Here is a 22,019-nt window from a genome sequence, read left to right on the forward strand (position 1 = left end):
TCTATCTTCAGGGACACCATGAATTCTAATATTTTCCTTCCTGGAGTATTGCTCAAGAGCATCATGATTATATGCATTTCCTTGTATGTTCTTTTTCATTTTTTCTGTCTCTGTTTGCTTGTTGAAAAGAATAAGGGGGCCCAATGCGTGAACAACAGCAGTGACAATGTCGTTGATGCATTGTTATGGCATTCCATCTGCTTCTCTGTCTGGGATTCTCTGCATAGCATCATCCACCAAGCCTGTCAGAGAGGTAAGTTCAGGTTTTGGTTCCTCATTGATATGGGCGATTGCAGTCTTCAAAGCTTTAATCAATTCAGATTTATTCATTTTCTTGATATCACCATCTTCTAAATCCTTCACCTCAGCTATTCTATCGAGGGTATCCATTTTGTGAGATTACTACGCTTAGGAGTGAGAAATATTATTTTCTGTACGTTTTCTGTGAATATTTATATTTGAAAATGGGCTTTAGGTGCGATATTGAGAAGCAGTAAACAACTCGGTTACCATGGCAACCGGGGAAAAAATCGAAAAGGGAGTATGGTAGTAAAGTTTTCTTTGACTCATAAAACGCACAAAGAACAAATAGCACTCCACAGATCACTATTGCCACTCAATCCCGGCACTTCAATGCACATGCACAGCAATTATAAAAGCAAAATAACAGCTACATCTCACTTAAATCACACTCAAGTCAGGAGCTCTCTTTGTTTACGTACAGGTCTCTTCTTCTTAGCGAGTTGAGCTGATATCACCTTTGCATTTTATAGTATTTTTTTTTCAAAATACTGCTTGATGTTTTTAAACACGCATTCTTACTACCACTTTCAAAGACCTCCACAGATTAATCTCTCTCTCTCTCTCTCTCTCTCTCTCTCTCTCTCTCTCTCTCTCTCTCTCTCTCTCTCTCTCTCTCTCTCTCTCTCTCAGTAATACGATATTCTTGAAAGACACATTTTCAGTGTTATATCTATTTTCCAGTGTTTTCGGTCACGACCTGTGAGCCTTACTCCCCGACTGTTTCAATTTGCACCTCCTAACTTATTCATGTACCGTCTTTTATACCTAACAGAATCCATATTTTTGGACACTCAGTTATTGTAGATTTTATTTCATGTTTGCTCCTCGTGTTTTGGTGTCAAGGCAAAATAGTATATTCCGATACCGAGTTCTATTTTATTGGAACACTGGTCGTGGATAAAGTTTTTGTAGATGAAATAAAAGAATGAAAGTGTGATGCTGAGATGATAATTAAAACATTTATATTTATATAAACATTTACCACTGGGAGCAAATTAGCGTTATTTATATGATCTTATCAATCTGTTTTGAGGTTATATATATTATCCTTACTCTGAAAATTCCTATATGAAAAGGAAAAAAAATGATATCATGATTGGGTTGACATTTGTCTTATGTAGGGCCTGAGTATTTCAAGATATATACGATTATGGCTATAGTTAATCAAATAGGTTGATTCCTTAAAAAGAAAATCCACTAAACCAGTTTTATCTGAAGAAAATCTCTACACAGATTTCACAATAAGTAAAAAAAACATTTATATTTTTTTTTTTTTGGGGGGGGGGGGGGGCGCCTGTAAAGCATACACTTTGATAACAATATATTAGCATTTCACCGTTAATTAAATAATTTTTTTTATATTCTGATTAATACCAAAATAAGAAGACAGTGATACAGCAACGATCTTGAAATCATAAAGATAAGAAAAAATAATTGAAACATTACGATTTTATGACTAATCCAAATGATTTATTATTATTATTATTATTATTATTATTATTATTATTATTATTATTATTATTATTATTATTATTATTATTTAACTGCTAGTAACAATTTACTATTAACAGCTCTCCCTTCCGTTAATGCCTGCTCTGGTCTCGGTGTCATCATCATTCCCACCCCTTCTCTTGCAACAACTTGTGATTTTCCTGAGTAGATATATATAACACCTTGGACTAAGATTTCTTTACCAATCCCCTCGTAACTCGTTTCACTTAGGGCAAAGATATCTAAACTATATTTCATATATTCAATCGCTACTTGCTGTACCGTCAGAGTCTGATTCATTGTCCTAACATTCCAATAACTTATTTTCAATTATTCTTCAGTGATGCGCAGTGTCTCTATAACTGAGCTAAATGACCGTTGCCGGTCCATACATATTCCAGTAAGATCATCCGACCGGCATCAGGAGTAAAAGCCGAAAAGACATCTTGTAAATAGCCTTGAGCCCAATCCATCACCCTGCGGTCAGTTACTTCATCGTGATTTAGGGGGGGGGGGGACATTTCCTCCACATCCAAAGTTCTCATTACTCATAAAAATTGCTCATTTTCCTAAACAACTGAAGTTTTGAGGAAATCAATGCTATCTCATAGCCTGTAAAACCCACACACACACACACAAACACACACACACACACACACACACACACACACACACACACACACACACACACACATATATATATATATATATATATATATATATATATATATATATATATATATATATATATATATATATATATATATATATATATATATATATATAGATAGATAGATAGACCCCTTTACAATGGGCGGTAGTTCTCTTCACACAATAATATAGAGGTCATATGGGTAGACTTCCAAATTCACTTGTTTCTTATTACGAGTGTATAGGATTGGCGATTATGATCAAATGTACCTTCTTAAAGCTGGTTGATAACAAGCGAAGCACCAATAGCAGGATAATGGAAGGACAGGAACAATAAACTATATTATAAAGAAAACTTTAATCTTAGGTTAAATAACAATGAAAATGCACTTTGAAACAACAATAATAAGCAATGCAAAGTGAATGGGTGAGCAAGGTAGATGAATCTCGTGGTGAGAATGTATTCACAAAATCAATAAATTTGGGGTTACCTTATAACATGTAAGGTAAGAAAACAGGGATGATTTACAGCAGGAAGGTGAGTGTAAACAACAGATAATGAGAAAAAGGGAATGAAGATGGCGCTGAAATAAGGTGATGTATTTACCAAGAAAATGGAAAAATAAACATTAGAAAAGTAGGATATGTTAGTATATGTACAACATATGGGGATATCACAGTCTCCCCTTGATTTTTTTTCTATTTAATTTGGTAATAACCCTTCAACAAATCTATTTGGGTTAAGTAGGTCGAATTACTTACTTCGTCAATGATATCTTGTATTCTTGGTAGAGGATACGATCCTTTAATTGTTAAATTATCAATCTTCCTGTAATCGGTACAAAGACGAAATTTACCATTTTTCTTTCCTACTAGGAGACATGGGGAATCCCACCGCTACGCACTGGGTTCTGCCAATCCTTCACTTATCAAGTAGTTCACTTCGTCTTTTATGATACCCAATTTCTTCTGTGATGTTCGATAGAAAACTTGTTTAATGAGTGCAGCACCTGGTTGTAGTTTGATGTCATGCTCTAGCATGGTGCATCTACCTGGTTCATCTGAAGTTATACTAGGAAATTCATAGAATAGAGCTACTAAAGATTTACATTTTGATGCAGATAAGGGTTGTAGATAATCTGATAAGTTTTCCAAGATCTTTGAGTTTTGAGAATCCTGCCAAGATGCAGTTATTGGATCATCTGTAAATTGATCCATAGGACAATCTATGTATGGTATGGCACTAGTAATCATTACCGTTTTACTTTCAGCTGTTGAGGGAGACAAATAGGCCTTTAAGAGGCTTATGTGGACTAATTGAGTAGACTTACGCTTATCTGGAGTGGCGATTATATAGTTGGTTGGCGAGATACGTTGAGGGATGGTATATGGTCCCTGGTATTTCTCTCGTAGGGGAGAGCCTGCAATCGGATGGTATAGCAGCACTGCATCTCCTACTTTGAAACTTCTGGTTTTAGCCTTTTTATCATAAATTCTAAAAAGGTCTGCTGAACTTGCTTCTGACTATTACGAAATATTTGCCTATATCCTTCCGCAGTAATAGAATAAGCATCAAGGATTGCCTGCTTAATTATGAAATAATCATGTTCTTCTAACATAGTGGCACATACAGATAATGCTTTACCTTTAAATGAGTTCCGAATGATCAAATACCATTTGTCTTGAGGCCAATTGAGATTCTTGGCTGTGTCTTCGAACACAGAAAAGTAGTTATCAGGTTCCCGTTCTTCAAATGTGGGCAGCAATTTCTGCACCTTGCCCACATCAAAAGGGTCCGGGAATTAGCTAACCTTCTTCCTTTTCTTTCAGTCTTATAAATGCCAGATCCTGCTCTGTTAATGTGGCAGCTTCTCTTTCAATCTGCTGCCTAGCACGGAGAGCTTCGTTTTCTATGGCTACGTCCTGGTTCTTCATTTGCTGTTTTACGGCCCATAGAGCCTTTTCCTACTCCAATTTCTGTTCACTTTCTTTTTCTTGTTGCTCCAAAGAAGTTTCCACCTTGATACATTCTAGGGAGGCAGCGGCAGCAGCCGCCCGCTCAGCAGCAGCGGCTTTCCTCTCTTCTAACTCAGCAGCGGCAGTTGCGGATCGTTCAGCAGTAGCGGCTCTCCTTTCTTCTACCTCAGTGGCGGCAGTTGCGGCTTGCATCTTCATCTTTTCCAACTCCAGCTGCAGACGTAGTTTATCTAAGTCACCATTTGGATTGATAATAGTTAGAGCTCAAATGTCAGCCAATTCTTCTTCTGGAACAATATCTTCATCTACAAGGAAGTTCAAAATATGACTGAGAATTACACATTTTACGGCAGTTGCGGGAACCTGTAAATCATAATGGTGAGCTAGATTCTTTAGGTCAGTTTTTGTGGTAACTGTGAGAGATTCTACATGGTCCCGTGGTGATAAAATAATTTGTTGCAAGTTGAAAGGCATTTTGAATGTCGCCCTTGGCGCAAGTACAAACTAAAATAAATATCCAAACTTTAGAAGAATAAGTATAAGATCATACGATCACAAAATAACAACCTTTCGATCACAAAAATACAAAATAGTGATCATAAAATTACAAGATCGAGAGATCACTAATTTACAAAATAATATGTTTAAAGCACATTACACAAAAATAGCTTAAATACAAAACTAAGTCTCGCAAAACTTACGATAATACTATAAAACTTTTATTCACCGTTAACTACTGAACAATGTTTTTTTTTTTTTTTTTTTTTTTTTTTTTTTTACGTTCGAGATCTTGAACACGCGGCTAACTACTTCATAATTACTCAAACGACACGCTTAGCATGACAAACTTTTACAACAATTTTACCGAATCAGTAAACAAGGCTTTAGAACGCAAAGGTATTATTCACTTTAAACAGACCTAATTAGCACGTTCTAGTTTACATTTCCTTTTAATTTATACCAGCTTAATACGATAACTTTACAATGTTACCTTTTAATTCATATAAATACTATATCATTCTCGTTATGATAAAGTATCTAGGTAATAATCAACACCTAGTTTAAAGTAATTGATTATCAGAATAATGCGCAAACTGGACAAAATACGTAGTATGCGCTTTATAGATATAAGAAGAGTAACTTAACACTTTAGATTTGGCACAAGTATTTAAATATTCATTTACCGACGCGTAAATGTTATTTGTACACCAAAATAGTACTTTTAACACCAAACAATATATAAATTAATTTCCTGACTAGAAATAACGATTAGAATTACGAAAATCTCCGAAATTGGAAATTGGCTAATTTCACTTAAAAAATTTATATAACAAGATAAATCACTTTATAATGAAATCGAGATGGAAGAGATTTCACTTATAATGAAACTTAATTTAATAAATCACATATGAAATTTCAGTTATTTCCTAAATATCACTTTTGAATGGAGATCTTAAGAAATGGCAAAATCTTAGGGCTTCAGATTTTTTTTTTTCTTATGAGAAATCTCTGGGCTACGAGATTTGAGTAGGCGAAATTTTAAAAGCTACCTACTGGGAGCATCTTCAATTAATAAGGGTGGTTTAGAAGCTGGACAATCAGCATATCTAAGTCTTAACTATATTAAGCGTGACTTGTTCCTCTTACAACCAAATGACTACCCAGACATATATTACACATAAATGTCTAATGAGAGGAAGACGAGACATCTACCTTACCTTGGAATTATTACTGTCGTCCTTTGTCCTTGGTACGCCACAACACAACACTCGATACTGTTCATAATCACTGGAACTGTTCTTTCACGATTCAATCACTTGATATAAATTTGATGAATCATATCGCACATCATATCCCGGACAGGCCCCCAACTATTGTGTGACGAACCACTGTGCAAACAATTACCCCTTTACAATGGGCGGTAGTTCTCTTCACACAATAGAATAGAAGTCATATGGGTAGACTTCCAAATTCACTTGTTTCTTATTAAGTGTATAAGATTGTCGATTATGATCAAATGTACCCTCTTAAAACTGGTTGATAACAAGCGAAGCACCAATAGCAGGATAATGGGAGGACAGGAACAATAAACTATGTTATAAAGAATACTTTAATCTTACGTTGAATAAAATAATAAAAAAGCACTTCAAAACAACAATAATAAGCAAAGTGAATGGGTGAGCAAGGTAGATGAATCTTGTGGTGAGAATAATGTATTCTAACAAAAGCAATAAATTTGGGGTTACCTTATAACATGTAAGGTAAGAATACAGGGATGATTTACAGCAAGAAGGTGTGTGTAAACAACAGATAATGAGAAAAATGGAATGAAGATGGCGCTGAAATAAGGTGATGTATTTACCAAGAAAATGGAAAAATAAACATTAGAAAAATAGGATATGTTAGCATATGTACAACATATGGGGATATCACAGTCTCCCCTTGTTTTTTTTTTTTTTTTAATTTGGTAATAACCCTTCAACAAATCTATTTGGGTTAAGTAGGTCGAATTACTTACTTCGTCAATGATATCTTGTATTCTTGGTAGAGGATACGATCCTTTAATTGTTAAATTATTAATCTTCCTGTAATCGGTACAAAGACGAAATTTACCATTTTTCTTTCCTACTAGGAGACATGGGGAAGCCCACGGCTACACACTGGGTTCTGCCAATCCTTCACTTATCAAGTAGTTCACTTCGTCTTTTATGATACCCAATTTCTTCTGTGATGTTCGATAGAAAACTTGTTTAATGAGTGCAGCACCTGGTTGTAGTTTGATGTCATGCTCTAGCATGGTGCATCTACCTGGTTCATCTGAAGTTATACTAGGAAATTCATAGAATAGAGCTACTAAAGATTTACATTTTGATGCAGATAAGTGTTGTAGATAGTCTGATAAGTTTTCCAAGATCTTTGAGTTTTGAGAATCCTGCCAAGATGCAGTTATTGGATCATCTGTAAATTGATCCATAGGACAATCTATGTATGGTGTGGCACTAGTAATCATTACCGTTTTACTTTCAGCTGTTGAGGGAGACAAATAATCCTTTAAGAGGTTTTTGTGGACTAATTGAGTAGACTTACGCTTATCTGGAGTGGCGATTGTATAGTTGGTTGGCGAGATACGTTGAGGGATGGTATATGGTCCCTGATATTTCTCTCGTAGGGGAGAGCCTGCAATCGGATGGTATAGCAGCACTGCATCTCCTACTTTGAAACTTCTGGTTTTAGCCTTTTTATCATAAATTCTAAAAAGGTCTGCTGAACTTGCTTCTGACTATTACGAAATATTTGCCTATATCCTTCCGCAGTAATAGAATAAGCATCAAGGATTGCCTGCTTAATTATGAAATAATCATGTTCTTCTAACATAGTGGTACATACAGATAATGCTTTACCTTTAAATGAGTTCCGGATGATCAAATACCATTTGTCTTGAGGCCAATTGAGATTCTTGGCTGTGTCTTCGAACACAGAAAAGTAGTTATCAGGTTCCCGTTCTTCAAATGTGGGCAGCAATTTCTGCACCTTGCCCACATCAAAAGGGTCCGGGAATTAGCTAACCTTCTTCCTTTTCTTTCAGTCTTATAAATGCCAGATCCTGCTCTGTTAATGTGGCAGCTTCTCTTTCAATCTGCTGCCTAGCACGGAGAGCTTCGTTTTCTATGGCTACGTCCTGGTTCTTCATTTGCTGTTTTACTGCCCATAGAGCCTGTTCCTACTCCAATTTCTGTTCACTTTCTTTTTCTTGTTGCTCCAAAGAAGTTTCCACCTTGATACGTTCTAGGGAGGTAGCGGCAGCAGCCGCCCGCTCAGCAGCAGCGGCTTTCCTCTCTTCTAACTCAGCGGCGGCAGTTGCGGCTCGTTCAGCAGTAGCGGCTCTCCTTTCTTCTACCTCAGTGGCGGCAGTTGCGGCTTGCATCTTCATCTTTTCCAACTCCAGTTGCAGACGTAGTTTATCTAAGTCACCATTTGGATTGATAATGGTTAGAGCTCAAACGTCAGCCAATTCTTCTTCTAGAACAATATCTTCATCTACAAGGAATTTCAAAATATGACTGAGAATTACACATTTTACGGCAGTTGCGGGAACCTGTAAATCATAATGGTGAGCTAGATTCTTTAGGTCAGTGTTTGTGGCAACTGTGAGAGATTCTACATGATCCCGTGGTGATACAATAAATTGTTGCAAGTTGAAAGGCATTTTGAATGTCGCCCTTGGCGCAAGTACAAACTAAAATAAATATCCAAACTTTAGAAGAATAAGTATAAGATCATACGATCACAAAATAACAACCTTTCGATCACAAAAATACAAAATAGTGATCACAAAATTACAAGATCGAGAGATCACTAATTTACAAAATAATATGTTTAAAGCACATTACACAAAAATAGCTTAAATACAAACCTAAGTCTCGCGAAACTTACGATAATACTATAAAACTTTTATTCACCGTTAACTACTGAACAATGTATATTTTTTTTCTTTTTTTTTTTACTCTCGAGATTTTGAACACGCGGCTAACTACTTCATAATTACTCAAACGACACGCTTAACATGACAAACTTTTACAACAATTTTACCGAATCAGTAAACAAGGCTTTTGAACGCAAAGGTATTCTTCACTTTAAACAGACCTAATTAGCACGTTCTAGTTTACATTTCCTTTTAATTTATACCAGCTTAATACGATAACTTTACAATATTACCTTTTAATTCATATAAATACTATATCATTCTCGTTACGATAAAGTGTATAGGTAATAATCAACACCTAGTTTAAAGTAATTGATTATCAGAATAATGCGCAAACTGGACAAAATACGTAGTATGCGCTTTATAGATATAAGAAGAGTAACTTAACACTTTAGATTTGGCACAAGTATTTAAATATTCATTTACCGACACGTAAATGTTATTTGTACACCAAAATAGTACTTTTAACACCAAACAATATATAAATTAATTCCCTGACTAGAGATAACGATTAAAATTACGAAAATCTCCGAAATTGGAAATTGGCTAATTTCACTTAAAAAATTTATATAACAAGATAAATCACTTTATAATGAAATCGAGATGGAAGAGATTTCACTTATAATGAAACTTAATTTAATAAATCACATATGAAATTTCAGTTATTTCCTAAATATTACTTTTGAATGGAGATCTTAAGAAATGGCAAAATCTTAGGGCTTTAGATTTTTTTTTTTATGAGAAATCTCTGGGCTACGAGATTTGAGTAGGCGAAACTTTAAAAGCTACCTACTGGGAGCATCTTCAATTAATAAGGGTGGTTTAGAAACTGGACAATCAGCATAACTAGGTCTTAAGTATATTAAGCGTGACTTGTTCCTCTTACAACCAAATGACTACCCAGACATATATTACACATAAATGTCTAATGAGAGGAAGACGAGACATCTACCTTACCTTGGAATTATTACTGTCGTCCTTTGTCCTTGGTACGCCACAACACAACACTCGATACTGTTCATAATCACTGGAACTGTTCTTTCACGATTCAATCACTTGATATAAATTTGATGAATCATATCGCACATCATATCCCGGACAGGCCCCCAACTATTGTGTGACGAACCACTGTGCAAACAATTACCCCTTTACAATGGGCGGTAGTTATATTCACACAATAGAATAGAAGTCATATGGGTAGACTTCCAAATTCACTTGTTTCTTATTAAGAGTGTATAAGATTGTCGATTATGATCAAATGTACCTTCTTAAAGCTGGTTGATAACAAGCGAAGCACCATTAGCAGGATAATGGGAGGACAGGAACAATAAACTATGTTATAAAGAAAACTTTAATCTTACGTTAAATAAAATAATGAAAAAACACTTCAAAACAACAATAATAAGCAAAGTGAATGGGTGAGCAAGGTAGATGAATCTTGTGGTGAGAATAATGTATTCAAACAAAATCAATAAATTTGGGGTTACCTTATAACATGTAAGGTAAGAATACAGGGATGATTTACAGCAAGAAGGTGAGTGTAAACAACAGATAATGAGAAAAATGGAATGAAGATGGCGCTGAAATAAGGTGATGTATTTACCAAGAAAATGGAAAAATAAACATTAGAAAAATAGGATATGTTAGCATATGTACAACATATGGGGATATCACAGTCTCCCCTTGTTTTTTTTTTTTTTTAATTTGGTAATAACCCTTCAACAAATCTATTTGGGTTAAGTAGGTCGAATTACTTACTTCGTCAATGATATCTTGTATTCTTGGTAGAGGATACGATCCTTTAATTGTTAAATTATTAATCTTCCTGTAATCGGTACAAAGACGAAATTTACCATTTTTCTTTCCTACTAGGAGACATGGGGAAGCCCACGGTTACGCACTGGGTTCTGCCAATCCTTCACTTATCAAGTAGTTCACTTCGTCTTTTATGATACCCAATTTCTTCTGTGATGTTCGATAGAAAACTTGTTTAATGAGTGCAGCACCTGGTTGTAGTTTGATGTCATGCTCTAGCATGGTGCATCTACCTGGTTCATCTGTAGTTATACTAGGAAATTCATAGAATAGAGCTACTAAAGATTTACATTTTGATGCAGATAAGTGTTGTAGATAGTCTGATAAGTTTTCCAAGATCTTTGAGTTTTGAGAATCCTGCCAAGATGCAGTTATTGGATCATCTGTAAATTGATCCATAGGACAATCTATGTATGGTATGGCACTAGTAATCATTACCGTTTTACTTTCAGCTGTTGAGGGAGACAAATAGGCCTTTAAGAGGCTTATGTGGACTAATTGAGTAGACTTACGCTTATCTGGAGTGGCGATTATATAGTTGGTTGGCGAGATACATTGAGTGATGGTATATGGTCCCTGATATTTCTCTCGTATGGGAGAGTCTGCAATCGGATGGTATAGCAGCACTGCGTCTCCTACTTTGAAACTTCTGGTTTTAGCCTTTTTATCATAAATTCTAAAAAGGTCTGCTGAACTTGCTTCTGACTATTACGAAATATTTGCCTATATCCTTCCGCAGTAATAGAATAAGCATCAAGGATTGCCTGCTTAATTATGAAATAATCATGTTCTTCTAACATAGTGGCACATACAGATAATGCTTTACCTTTAAATGAGTTCCGAATGATCAAATACCATTTGTCTTGAGGCCAATTGAGATTCTTGGCTGTGTCTTCGAACACAGAAAAGTAGTTATCAGGTTCCCGTTCTTCAAATGTGGGCAGCAATTTCTGCACCTTGCCCACATCAAAAGGGTCCGGGAATTAGCTAACCTTCTTCCTTTTCTTTCAGTCTTATAAATGCCAGATCCTGCTCTGTTAATGTGGCAGCTTCTCTTTCAATCTGCTGCCTAGCACGGAGAGCTTCGTTTTCTATGGCTACGTCCTGGTTCTTCATTTGCTGTTTTACGGCCCATAGAGCCTTTTCCTACTCCAATTTCTGTTCACTTTCTTTTTCTTGTTGCTCCAAAGAAGTTTCCACCTTGATACATTCTAGGGAGGCAGCGGCAGCAGCCGCCCGCTCAGCAGCAGCGGCTTTCCTCTCTTCTAACTCAGCGGCGGCAGTTGCGGATCGTTCAGCAGTAGCGGCTCTCCTTTCTTCTACCTCAGTGGCGGCAGTTGCGGCTTGCATCTTCATCTTTTCCAACTCCAGCTGCAGACGTAGTTTATCTAAGTCACCATTTGGATTGATAATAGTTAGAGCTCAAATGTCAGCCAATTCTTCTTCTGGAACAATATCTTCATCTACAAGGAAGTTCAAAATATGACTGAGAATTACACATTTTACGGCAGTTGCGGGAACCTGTAAATCATAATGGTGAGCTAGATTCTTTAGGTCAGTTTTTGTGGTAACTGTGAGAGATTCTACATGGTCCCGTGGTGATAAAATAATTTGTTGCAAGTTGAAAGGCATTTTGAATGTCGCCCTTGGCGCAAGTACAAACTAAAATAAATATCCAAACTTTAGAAGAATAAGTATAAGATCATACGATCACAAAATAACAACCTTTCGATCACAAAAATACAAAATAGTGATCACAAAATTACAAGATCGAGAGATCACTAATTTACAAAATAATATGTTTAAAGCACATTACACAAAAATAGCTTAAATACAAAACTAAGTCTCGCAAAACTTACGATAATACTATAAAACTTTTATTCACCGTTAACTACTGAACAATGTATTTATTTATTTATTTTTTTTTTTTTTTTTTACGTTCGAGATCTTGAACACGCGGCTAACTACTTCATAATTACTCAAACGACACGCTTAGCATGACAAACTTTTACAACAATTTTACCGAATCAGTAAACAAGGCTTTAGAACGCAAAGGTATTATTCACTTTAAACAGACCTAATTAGCACGTTCTAGTTTACATTTCCTTTTAATTTATACCAGCTTAATACGATAACTTTACAATGTTACCTTTTAATTCATATAAATACTATATCATTCTCGTTATGATAAAGTATCTAGGTAATAATCAACACCTAGTTTAAAGTAATTGATTATCAGAATAATGCGCAAACTGGACAAAATACGTAGTATGCGCTTTATAGATATAAGAAGAGTAACTTAACACTTTAGATTTGGCACAAGTATTTAAATATTCATTTACCGACGCGTAAATGTTATTTGTACACCAAAATAGTACTTTTAACACCAAACAATATATAAATTAATTTCCTGACTAGAAATAACGATTAGAATTACGAAAATCTCCGAAATTGGAAATTGGCTAATTTCACTTAAAAAATTTATATAACAAGATAAATCACTTTATAATGAAATCGAGATGGAAGAGATTTCACTTATAATGAAACTTAATTTAATAAATCACATATGAAATTTCAGTTATTTCCTAAATATCACTTTTGAATGGAGATCTTAAGAAATGGCAAAATCTTAGGGCTTCAGATTTTTTTTTTCTTATGAGAAATCTCTGGGCTACGAGATTTGAGTAGGCGAAATTTTAAAAGCTACCTACTGGGAGCATCTTCAATTAATAAGGGTGGTTTAGAAGCTGGACAATCAGCATACCTAAGTCTTAACTATATTAAGCGTGACTTGTTCCTCTTACAACCAAATGACTACCCAGACATATATTACACATAAATGTCTAATGAGAGGAAGACGAGACATCTACCTTACCTTGGAATTATTACTGTCGTCCTTTGTCCTTGGTACGCCACAACACAACACTCGATACTGTTCATAATCACTGGAACTGTTCTTTCACGATTCAATCACTTGATATAAATTTGATGAATCATATCGCACATCATATCCCGGACAGGCCCCCAACTATTGTGTGACGAACCACTGTGCAAACAATTACCCCTTTACAATGGGCGGTAGTTCTCTTCACACAATAGAATAGAAGTCATATGGGTAGACTTCCAAATTCACTTGTTTCTTATTAAGAGTGTATAAGATTGTCGATTATGATCAAATGTACCCTCTTAAAACTGGTTGATAACAAGCGAAGCACCAATAGCAGGATAATGGGAGGACAGGAACAATAAACTATGTTATAAAGAAAACTTTAATCTTACGTTGAATAAAATAATAAAAAAGCACTTCAAAACAACAATATTAAGCAAAGTGAATGGGTGAGCAAGGTAGATGAATCTTGTGGTGAGAATAATGTATTCTAACAAAAGCAATAAATTTGGGGTTACCTTATAACATGTAAGGTAAGAATACAGGGATGATTTACAGCAAGAAGGTGAGTGTAAACAACAGATAATGAGAAAAATGGAATGAAGATGGCGCTGAAATAAGGTGATGTATTTACCAAGAAAATGGAAAAATAAACATTAGAAAAATAGGATATGTTAGCATATGTACAACATATGGGGATATCACAGTCTCCCCTTGTTTTTTTTTTTTTTAATTTGGTAATAACCCTTCAACAAATCTATTTGGGTTAAGTAGGTCGAATTACTTACTTCGTCAATGATATCTTGTATTCTTGGTAGAGGATACGATCCTTTAATTGTTAAATTATTAATCTTCCTGTAATCGGTACAAAGACGAAATTTACCATTTTTCTTTCCTACTAGGAGACATGGGGAAGCCCACGGCTACACACTGGGTTCTGCCAATCCTTCACTTATCAAGTAGTTCACTTCGTCTTTTATGATACCCAATTTCTTCTGTGATGTTCGATAGAAAACTTGTTTAATGAGTGCAGCACCTGGTTGTAGTTTGATGTCATGCTCTAGCATGGTGCATCTACCTGGTTCATCTGAAGTTATACTAGGAAATTCATAGAATAAAGCTACTAAAGATTTACATTTTGATGCAGATAAGTGTTGTAGATAGTCTGATAAGTTTTCCAAGATCTTTGAGTTTTGAGAATCCTGCCAAGATGCAGTTATTGGATCATCTGTAAATTGATCCATAGGACAATCTATGTATGGTGTGGCACTAGTAATCATTACCGTTTTACTTTCAGCTGTTGAGGGAGACAAATAATCCTTTAAGAGGTTTTTGTGGACTAATTGAGTAGACTTACGCTTATCTGGAGTGGCGATTGTATAGTTGGTTGGCGAGATACGTTGAGTGATGGTATATGGTCCCTGGTATTTCTCTCGTAGGGGAGAGCCTGCAATCGGATGGTATAGCAGCACTGCATCTCCTACTTTGAAACTTCTGGTTTTAGCCTTTTTATCATAAATTCTAAAAAGGTCTGCTGAACTTGCTTCTGACTATTACGAAATATTTGCCTATATCCTTCCGCAGTAATAGAATAAGCATCAAGGATTGCCTGCTTAATTATGAAATAATCATGTTCTTCTAACATAGTGGTACATACAGATAATGCTTTACCTTTAAATGAGTTCCGGATGATCAAATACCATTTGTCTTGAGGCCAATTGAGATTCTTGGCTGTGTCTTCGAACACAGAAAAGTAGTTATCAGGTTCCCGTTCTTCAAATGTGGGCAGCAATTTCTGCACCTTGCCCACATCAAAAGGGTCCGGGAATTAGCTAACCTTCTTCCTTTTCTTTCAGTCTTATAAATGCCAGATCCTGCTCTGTTAATGTGGCAGCTTCTCTTTCAATCTGCTGCCTAGCACGGAGAGCTTCGTTTTCTATTGCTACGTCCTGGTTCTTCATTTGCTGTTTTACTGCCCATAGAGCCTGTTCCTACTCCAATTTCTGTTCACTTTCTTTTTCTTGTTGCTCCAAAGAAGTTTCCACCTTGATACGTTCTAGGGAGGTAGCGGCAGCAGCCGCCCGCTCAGCAGCAGCGGCTTTCCTCTCTTCTAACTCAGCGGCGGCAGTTGCGGCTCGTTCAGCAGTAGCGGCTCTCCTTTCTTCTACCTCAGTGGCGGCAGTTGCGGCTTGCATCTTCATCTTTTCCAACTCCAGTTGCAGACGTAGTTTATCTAAGTCACCATTTGGATTGATAATGGTTAGAGCTCAAACGTCAGCCAATTCTTCTTCTAGAACAATATCTTCATCTACAAGGAATTTCAAAATATGACTGAGAATTACACATTTTACGGCAGTTGCGGGAACCTGTAAATCATAATGGTGAGCTAGATTCTTTAGGTCAGTGTTTGTGGCAACTGTGAGAGATTCTACATGATCCCGTGGTGATACAATAAATTGTTGCAAGTTGAAAGGCATTTTGAATGTCGCCCTTGGCGCAAGTACAAACTAAAATAAATATCCAAACTTTAGAAGAATAAGTATAAGATCATACGATCACAAAATAACAACCTTTCGATCACAAAAATACAAAATAGTGATCACAAAATTACAAGATCGAGAGATCACTAATTTACAAAATAATATGTTTAAAGCACATTACACAAAAATAGCTTAAATACAAACCTAAGTCTCGCGAAACTTACGATAATACTATAAAACTTTTATTCACCGTTAACTACTGAACAATGTATATTTTTTTTCTTTTTTTTTTTACTCTCGAGATTTTGAACACGCGGCTAACTACTTCATAATTACTCAAACGACACGCTTAACATGACAAACTTTTACAACAATTTTACCGAATCAGTAAACAAGGCTTTTGAACGCAAAGGTATTCTTCACTTTAAACAGACCTAATTAGCACGTTCTAGTTTACATTTCCTTTTAATTTATACCAGCTTAATACGATAACTTTACAATATTACCTTTTAATTCATATAAATACTATATCATTCTCGTTACGATAAAGTGTATAGGTAATAATCAACACCTAGTTTAAAGTAATTGATTATCAGAATAATGCGCAAACTGGACAAAATACGTAGTATGCGCTTTATAGATATAAGAAGAGTAACTTAACACTTTAGATTTGGCACAAGTATTTAAATATTCATTTACCGACACGTAAATGTTATTTGTACACCAAAATAGTACTTTTAACACCAAACAATATATAAATTAATTCCCTGACTAGAGATAACGATTAAAATTACGAAAATCTCCGAAATTGGAAATTGGCTAATTTCACTTAAAAAATTTATATAACAAGATAAATCACTTTATAATGAAATCGAGATGGAAGAGATTTCACTTATAATGAAACTTAATTTAATAAATCACATATGAAATTTCAGTTATTTCCTAAATATTACTTTTGAATGGAGATCTTAAGAAATGGCAAAATCTTAGGGCTTTAGATTTTTTTTTTTATGAGAAATCTCTGGGCTACGAGATTTGAGTAGGCGAAACTTTAAAAGCTACCTACTGGGAGCATCTTCAATTAATAAGGGTGGTTTAGAAACTGGACAATCAGCATAACTAGGTCTTAAGTATATTAAGCGTGACTTGTTCCTCTTACAACCAAATGACTACCCAGACATATATTACACATAAATGTCTAATGAGAGGAAGACGAGACATCTACCTTACCTTGGAATTATTACTGTCGTCCTTTGTCCTTGGTACGCCACAACACAACACTCGATACTGTTCATAATCACTGGAACTGTTCTTTCACGATTCAATCACTTGATATAAATTTGATGAATCATATCGCACATCATATCCCGGACAGGCCCCCAACTATTGTGTGACGAACCACTGTGCAAACAATTACCCCTTTACAATGGGCGGTAGTTATATTCACACAATAGAATAGAAGTCATATGGGTAGACTTCCAAATTCACTTGTTTCTTATTAAGAGTGTATAAGATTGTCGATTATGATCAAATGTACCTTCTTAAAGCTGGTTGATAACAAGCGAAGCACCATTAGCAGGATAATGGGAGGACAGGAACAATAAACTATGTTATAAAGAAAACTTTAATCTTACGTTAAATAAAATAATGAAAAAACACTTCAAAACAACAATAATAAGCAAAGTGAATGGGTGAGCAAGGTAGATGAATCTTGTGGTGAGAATAATGTATTCAAACAAAATCAATAAATTTGGGGTTACCTTATAACATGTAAGGTAAGAATACAGGGATGATTTACAGCAAGAAGGTGAGTGTAAACAACAGATAATGAGAAAAATGGAATGAAGATGGCGCTGAAATAAGGTGATGTATTTACCAAGAAAATGGAAAAATAAACATTAGAAAAATAGGATATGTTAGCATATGTACAACATATGGGGATATCACAGTCTCCCCTTGTTTTTTTTTTTTTTAATTTGGTAATAACCCTTCAACAAATCTATTTGGGTTAAGTAGGTCGAATTACTTACTTCGTCAATGATATCTTGTATTCTTGGTAGAGGATACGATCCTTTAATTGTTAAATTATTAATCTTCCTGTAATCGGTACAAAGACGAAATTTACCATTTTTCTTTCCTACTAGGAGACATGGGGAAGCCCACGGTTACGCACTGGGTTCTGCCAATCCTTCACTTATCAAGTAGTTCACTTCGTCTTTTATGATACCCAATTTCTTCTGTGATGTTCGATAGAAAACTTGTTTAATGAGTGCAGCACCTGGTTGTAGTTTGATGTCATGCTCTAGCATGGTGCATCTACCTGGTTCATCTGTAGTTATACTAGGAAATTCATAGAATAGAGCTACTAAAGATTTACATTTTGATGCAGATAAGTGTTGTAGATAGTCTGATAAGTTTTCCAAGATCTTTGAGTTTTGAGAATCCTGCCAAGATGCAGTTATTGGATCATCTGTAAATTGATCCATAGGACAATCTATGTATGGTATGGCACTAGTAATCATTACCGTTTTACTTTCAGCTGTTGAGGGAGACAAATAGGCCTTTAAGAGGCTTATGTGGACTAATTGAGTAGACTTACGCTTATCTGGAGTGGCGATTATATAGTTGGTTGGCGAGATACATTGAGTGATGGTATATGGTCCCTGATATTTCTCTCGTATGGGAGAGTCTGCAATCGGATGGTATAGCAGCACTGCGTCTCCTACTTTGAAACTTCTGGTTTTAGCCTTTTTATCATAAATTCTAAAAAGGTCTGCTGAACTTGCTTCTGACTATTACGAAATATTTGCCTATATCTTTCCGCAGTAATAGAATAAGCATCAAGGATTTCCTGCTTAATTATGAAATATTCATGTTCTTCTAACATAGTGTCACATACAGATAATGCTTTACCTTTAAATGAGTTCCGGATGATCAAATACCATTTGTCTTGAGGCCAATTGAGATTCTTGGCTGTGTCTTCGAACACAGAAAAGTAGTTATCAGGTTCCCGTTCTTCAAATGTGGGCAGCAATTTCTGCACCTTGCCCACATCAAAAGGGTCCGGGAATTAGCTAACCTTCTTCCTTTTCTTTCAGTCTTATAAATGCCAGATCCTGCTCTGTTAATGTGGCAGCTTCTCTTTCAATCTGCTGCCTAGCACGGAGAGCTTCGTTTGCTATTGCTACGTCCTGGTTCTTCATTTGCTGTTTTACTGCCCATAGAGCCTGTTCCTACTCCAATTTCTGTTCACTTTCTTTTTCTTGTTGCTCCAAAGAAGTTTCCACCTTGATACGTTCTAGGGAGGCAGCGGCAGCAGCAGCCCGCTCAGCAGCAGCAGCCGCCCGCTCAGCAGCAGCAGCTGCCCGCTCAGCAGCAGCAGCCGCCCGCTCAGCAGCAGCAGCCGCCCGCTCAGCAGCAGCGGGTTTCCTCTCTTCTAACTCAGCGGCGGCAGTTGCTACGAACAGGATGGAACTGCCCGTGAAGATCTTGATAAGTATTTTGACACATTCTTCCTTGGCATTTATGTCGATATATATTGAAGAAACTATTTGGTCAAATCTTGTGTCCCCTCCACTTGTCAAAAATCTGAAATTTCTGTTTTTTTTTTTTCTTTTTTCCGTTCAACAAACCCATAGTTTCATATATTTTTTACTATAACATACCACTAACACCATCTAATGGCGTCTTTAATCACCTATGTCATTGTTGAATTTCTTACCGAAAATATAGCAAAATAATGGCGGATGACATAATATTCGTCCTAACAATTCTAACATTATTATATTTAAATTTTGTTACCTGCAATAATACTGTATTTGTTATAACATTTCATTATATGAATATATACATAATTTATTGGAAATGAATAAGCAACTAGGGTTGTGGTGGTTGATGTGGTAACATCCATGTCTAGTGAACACCAGACTGGGGTTCCAATCCCACTCAAACTTGTTAGTTTCTTTGGTCGGTGTAACCTCACCATCCATGTGACTTAAGGATGTGGGGGTTTGAGGGAGCCAATAGGTCTATTTTCAGCAGCCATTGCTTGGCCTTCCTTGATCCTAGCTTGGGTGGAGAGGGGACTTGGGCGCTGATCATATGTATATATGGTTAGTCTCTAGTCTAGGGCATTGTCCTTCTTGATAGGGCAATGCCACTGTCCCAGATCGGTGTTACTGAATGGACATGAGTCATGGTATGGCAATGAAACAATCTCCAAAACATTTTGTAGAATTGAGAGCAAAGCCCTCAGAAGGATATGGGGAGTTAAATGGCAGGACAGGATTGGAAATGAAACTATAAGAGAGATTACTCGAGTGCCTTAAGTGGTTGAGAGCATGATGAGGGTTAGATGGAGAGGGTTTGGTCATGCTCTTCACACTCCCCACGAGAGATTGCAAAAGAGGAAGGGGAATGAAGAGATGACGATGGATTGTTGAACTAAGAAAATTTCCGGGTATAAACTGCTAGGGTATGTGGATCTGTGCGCGTACAGTATACTGTAATTAATCAAATATTTAGATATATTTGTATACATGTTTAATTGTCACTCAATGGCTATGGAGACAAGGGGCAGGACATTGTCCTTGAGACCAAACGTATAATATTAAAGGTATGATCCGCACCTATACGCTCTCGCCAAAGAAACTGGGAACAGCAATCTCTCTCTCTCTCTCTCTCTCTCTCTCTCTCTCTCTCTCTCTCTCTCTCTCTCTCTCTCTCTCTCTCTCTCTCATTAGAGTTTTTGAGAAAGCAAGGCTTCTGGCCTTTTGTTGATGGAAGAAGAAACGAGAGCTCTTTTATTTGGGATTGCTTGAAGTATTCTCTTTACTCTGAGGAATAACCATCAAAAATATGTTGTTCATGTACACTCTTTTGAAAAATATATCAAACTCCTTTCTGCTTCTCTCTCTCTCTCTCTCTCTCTCTCTCTCTCTCTCTCTCTCTCTCTCTCTCTCTCTCTCTCTCTCTCTCCCGGTTTGTATCACTCCTGTCTCAATGGATTTTGTTTTTAAGTTGTATAACACTATAGCTTAATGTTTGACATTATTGTAGTGAGAAAGTGGATTTTGAGATATTCTAGTAATGGGCCATATAAGACATAAACTTGTTTTACAAACAAACAAGTAATTATCTATTTTTTGGTATTTAATTACCGACACTCCAAAAAATATTTGAATTCATTATACACTTAGCCCAGGCAAAGAAAGAATGTCCTTATAACAGAACAGGAGAGAGAGAGAGAGAGAGAGAGAGAGAGAGAGAGAGAGAGAGAGAGAGAGAGAGAGAGAGAGAGAGAGAGAGAGAGAGAGAATATCTGAACATCCAATTTTTAAGTATTAATTTCGTATTTCCCATTTGTATAACTATGTGTTTGACGAGGTAAAAGATTTTGTAAATATTCGATACCAAATTGTTATTTTTTTTTCTATTATTATTATTGAAATTGTTGTGGTTTTCTATTCAATATAGTTAGAACATTAAGGGAATTTAACTAAAAACAGAAATATCATCATCTCCTACTTCACGCTTTGTAGTCCTCAGTTAGGTTTGCCTGGGTCCTCCAACTCTTCTAGTGACTTGTGGGTCGAAGATCATAGTTTGGTGAACAAATCTCTCTTGAGGAGTGCAAAGAGCATTTTCAAACCATATCCATCTACCCCTCACCATGATCATATGCACACTTGGCACTCGAGTAATCTCTCTTATATTCTCATTATGAATCTTGTCCTGTAATTTAACTCCGAATATTCTTCTGAGGGCTTTGTTATCAAATATACATAATTGGTAGTTAACATGAGTTATCTCGATGACAGTAATCTATAGAATACATATCATATATATATATATATATATATATATATATATATATATATATATATATATATGCGTGTGTGCTTTGTTATATTTGTACACGCGCGCACACACA

The 22,019-nt window shown here is 35.9% G+C and overlaps 2 protein-coding genes across 2 annotated transcripts; both read right to left on the reverse strand.

Moving 5' to 3' along the window:
• Positions 1 to 8,143: 8,143 nt before the first annotated feature.
• Positions 8,144 to 11,836, reverse strand: LOC137636630 (uncharacterized abhydrolase domain-containing protein DDB_G0269086-like). The gene is made up of 2 exons (XM_068369029.1): positions 11,713 to 11,836; positions 8,144 to 8,385 (listed from the first exon to the last, which is right to left on the reverse strand). The coding sequence occupies exons 1-2, from the start codon at positions 11,834 to 11,836 to the stop codon at positions 8,144 to 8,146; spliced, it is 366 nt and encodes a 121-aa protein (XP_068225130.1).
• A 3,762-nt stretch (positions 11,837 to 15,598) lies between these two features.
• Positions 15,599 to 19,290, reverse strand: LOC137636631 (uncharacterized abhydrolase domain-containing protein DDB_G0269086-like). The gene is made up of 2 exons (XM_068369030.1): positions 19,167 to 19,290; positions 15,599 to 15,840 (listed from the first exon to the last, which is right to left on the reverse strand). The coding sequence occupies exons 1-2, from the start codon at positions 19,288 to 19,290 to the stop codon at positions 15,599 to 15,601; spliced, it is 366 nt and encodes a 121-aa protein (XP_068225131.1).
• Between the last annotated feature and the right edge of the window lie 2,729 nt (positions 19,291 to 22,019).

This window comes from Palaemon carinicauda, unplaced genomic scaffold (genome assembly GCF_036898095.1).
Source record: "Palaemon carinicauda isolate YSFRI2023 unplaced genomic scaffold, ASM3689809v2 scaffold345, whole genome shotgun sequence".
In the NCBI taxonomy this organism is placed as follows: Eukaryota; Metazoa; Arthropoda; class Malacostraca; order Decapoda; family Palaemonidae; genus Palaemon; species Palaemon carinicauda.

Excerpts from the sequence above, each read along its gene's own strand:
- LOC137636630 (XM_068369029.1), bottom strand. The coding sequence starts at position 11,836 with ATGAAGAACCAGGACGTAGCCATAGAAAACGAAGCTCTCCGTGCTAGG. Across the intron at positions 8,386-11,712 it reads ACTGAAAGAAAAGGAAGAAG|ATAAACTACGTCTGCAACTG; the intron begins GTTAGCTAATTC and ends ATGGTGACTTAG.
- LOC137636631 (XM_068369030.1), bottom strand. The coding sequence starts at position 19,290 with ATGAAGAACCAGGACGTAGCAATAGCAAACGAAGCTCTCCGTGCTAGG. Across the intron at positions 15,841-19,166 it reads ACTGAAAGAAAAGGAAGAAG|ATAAACTACGTCTGCAACTG; the intron begins GTTAGCTAATTC and ends ATGGTGACTTAG.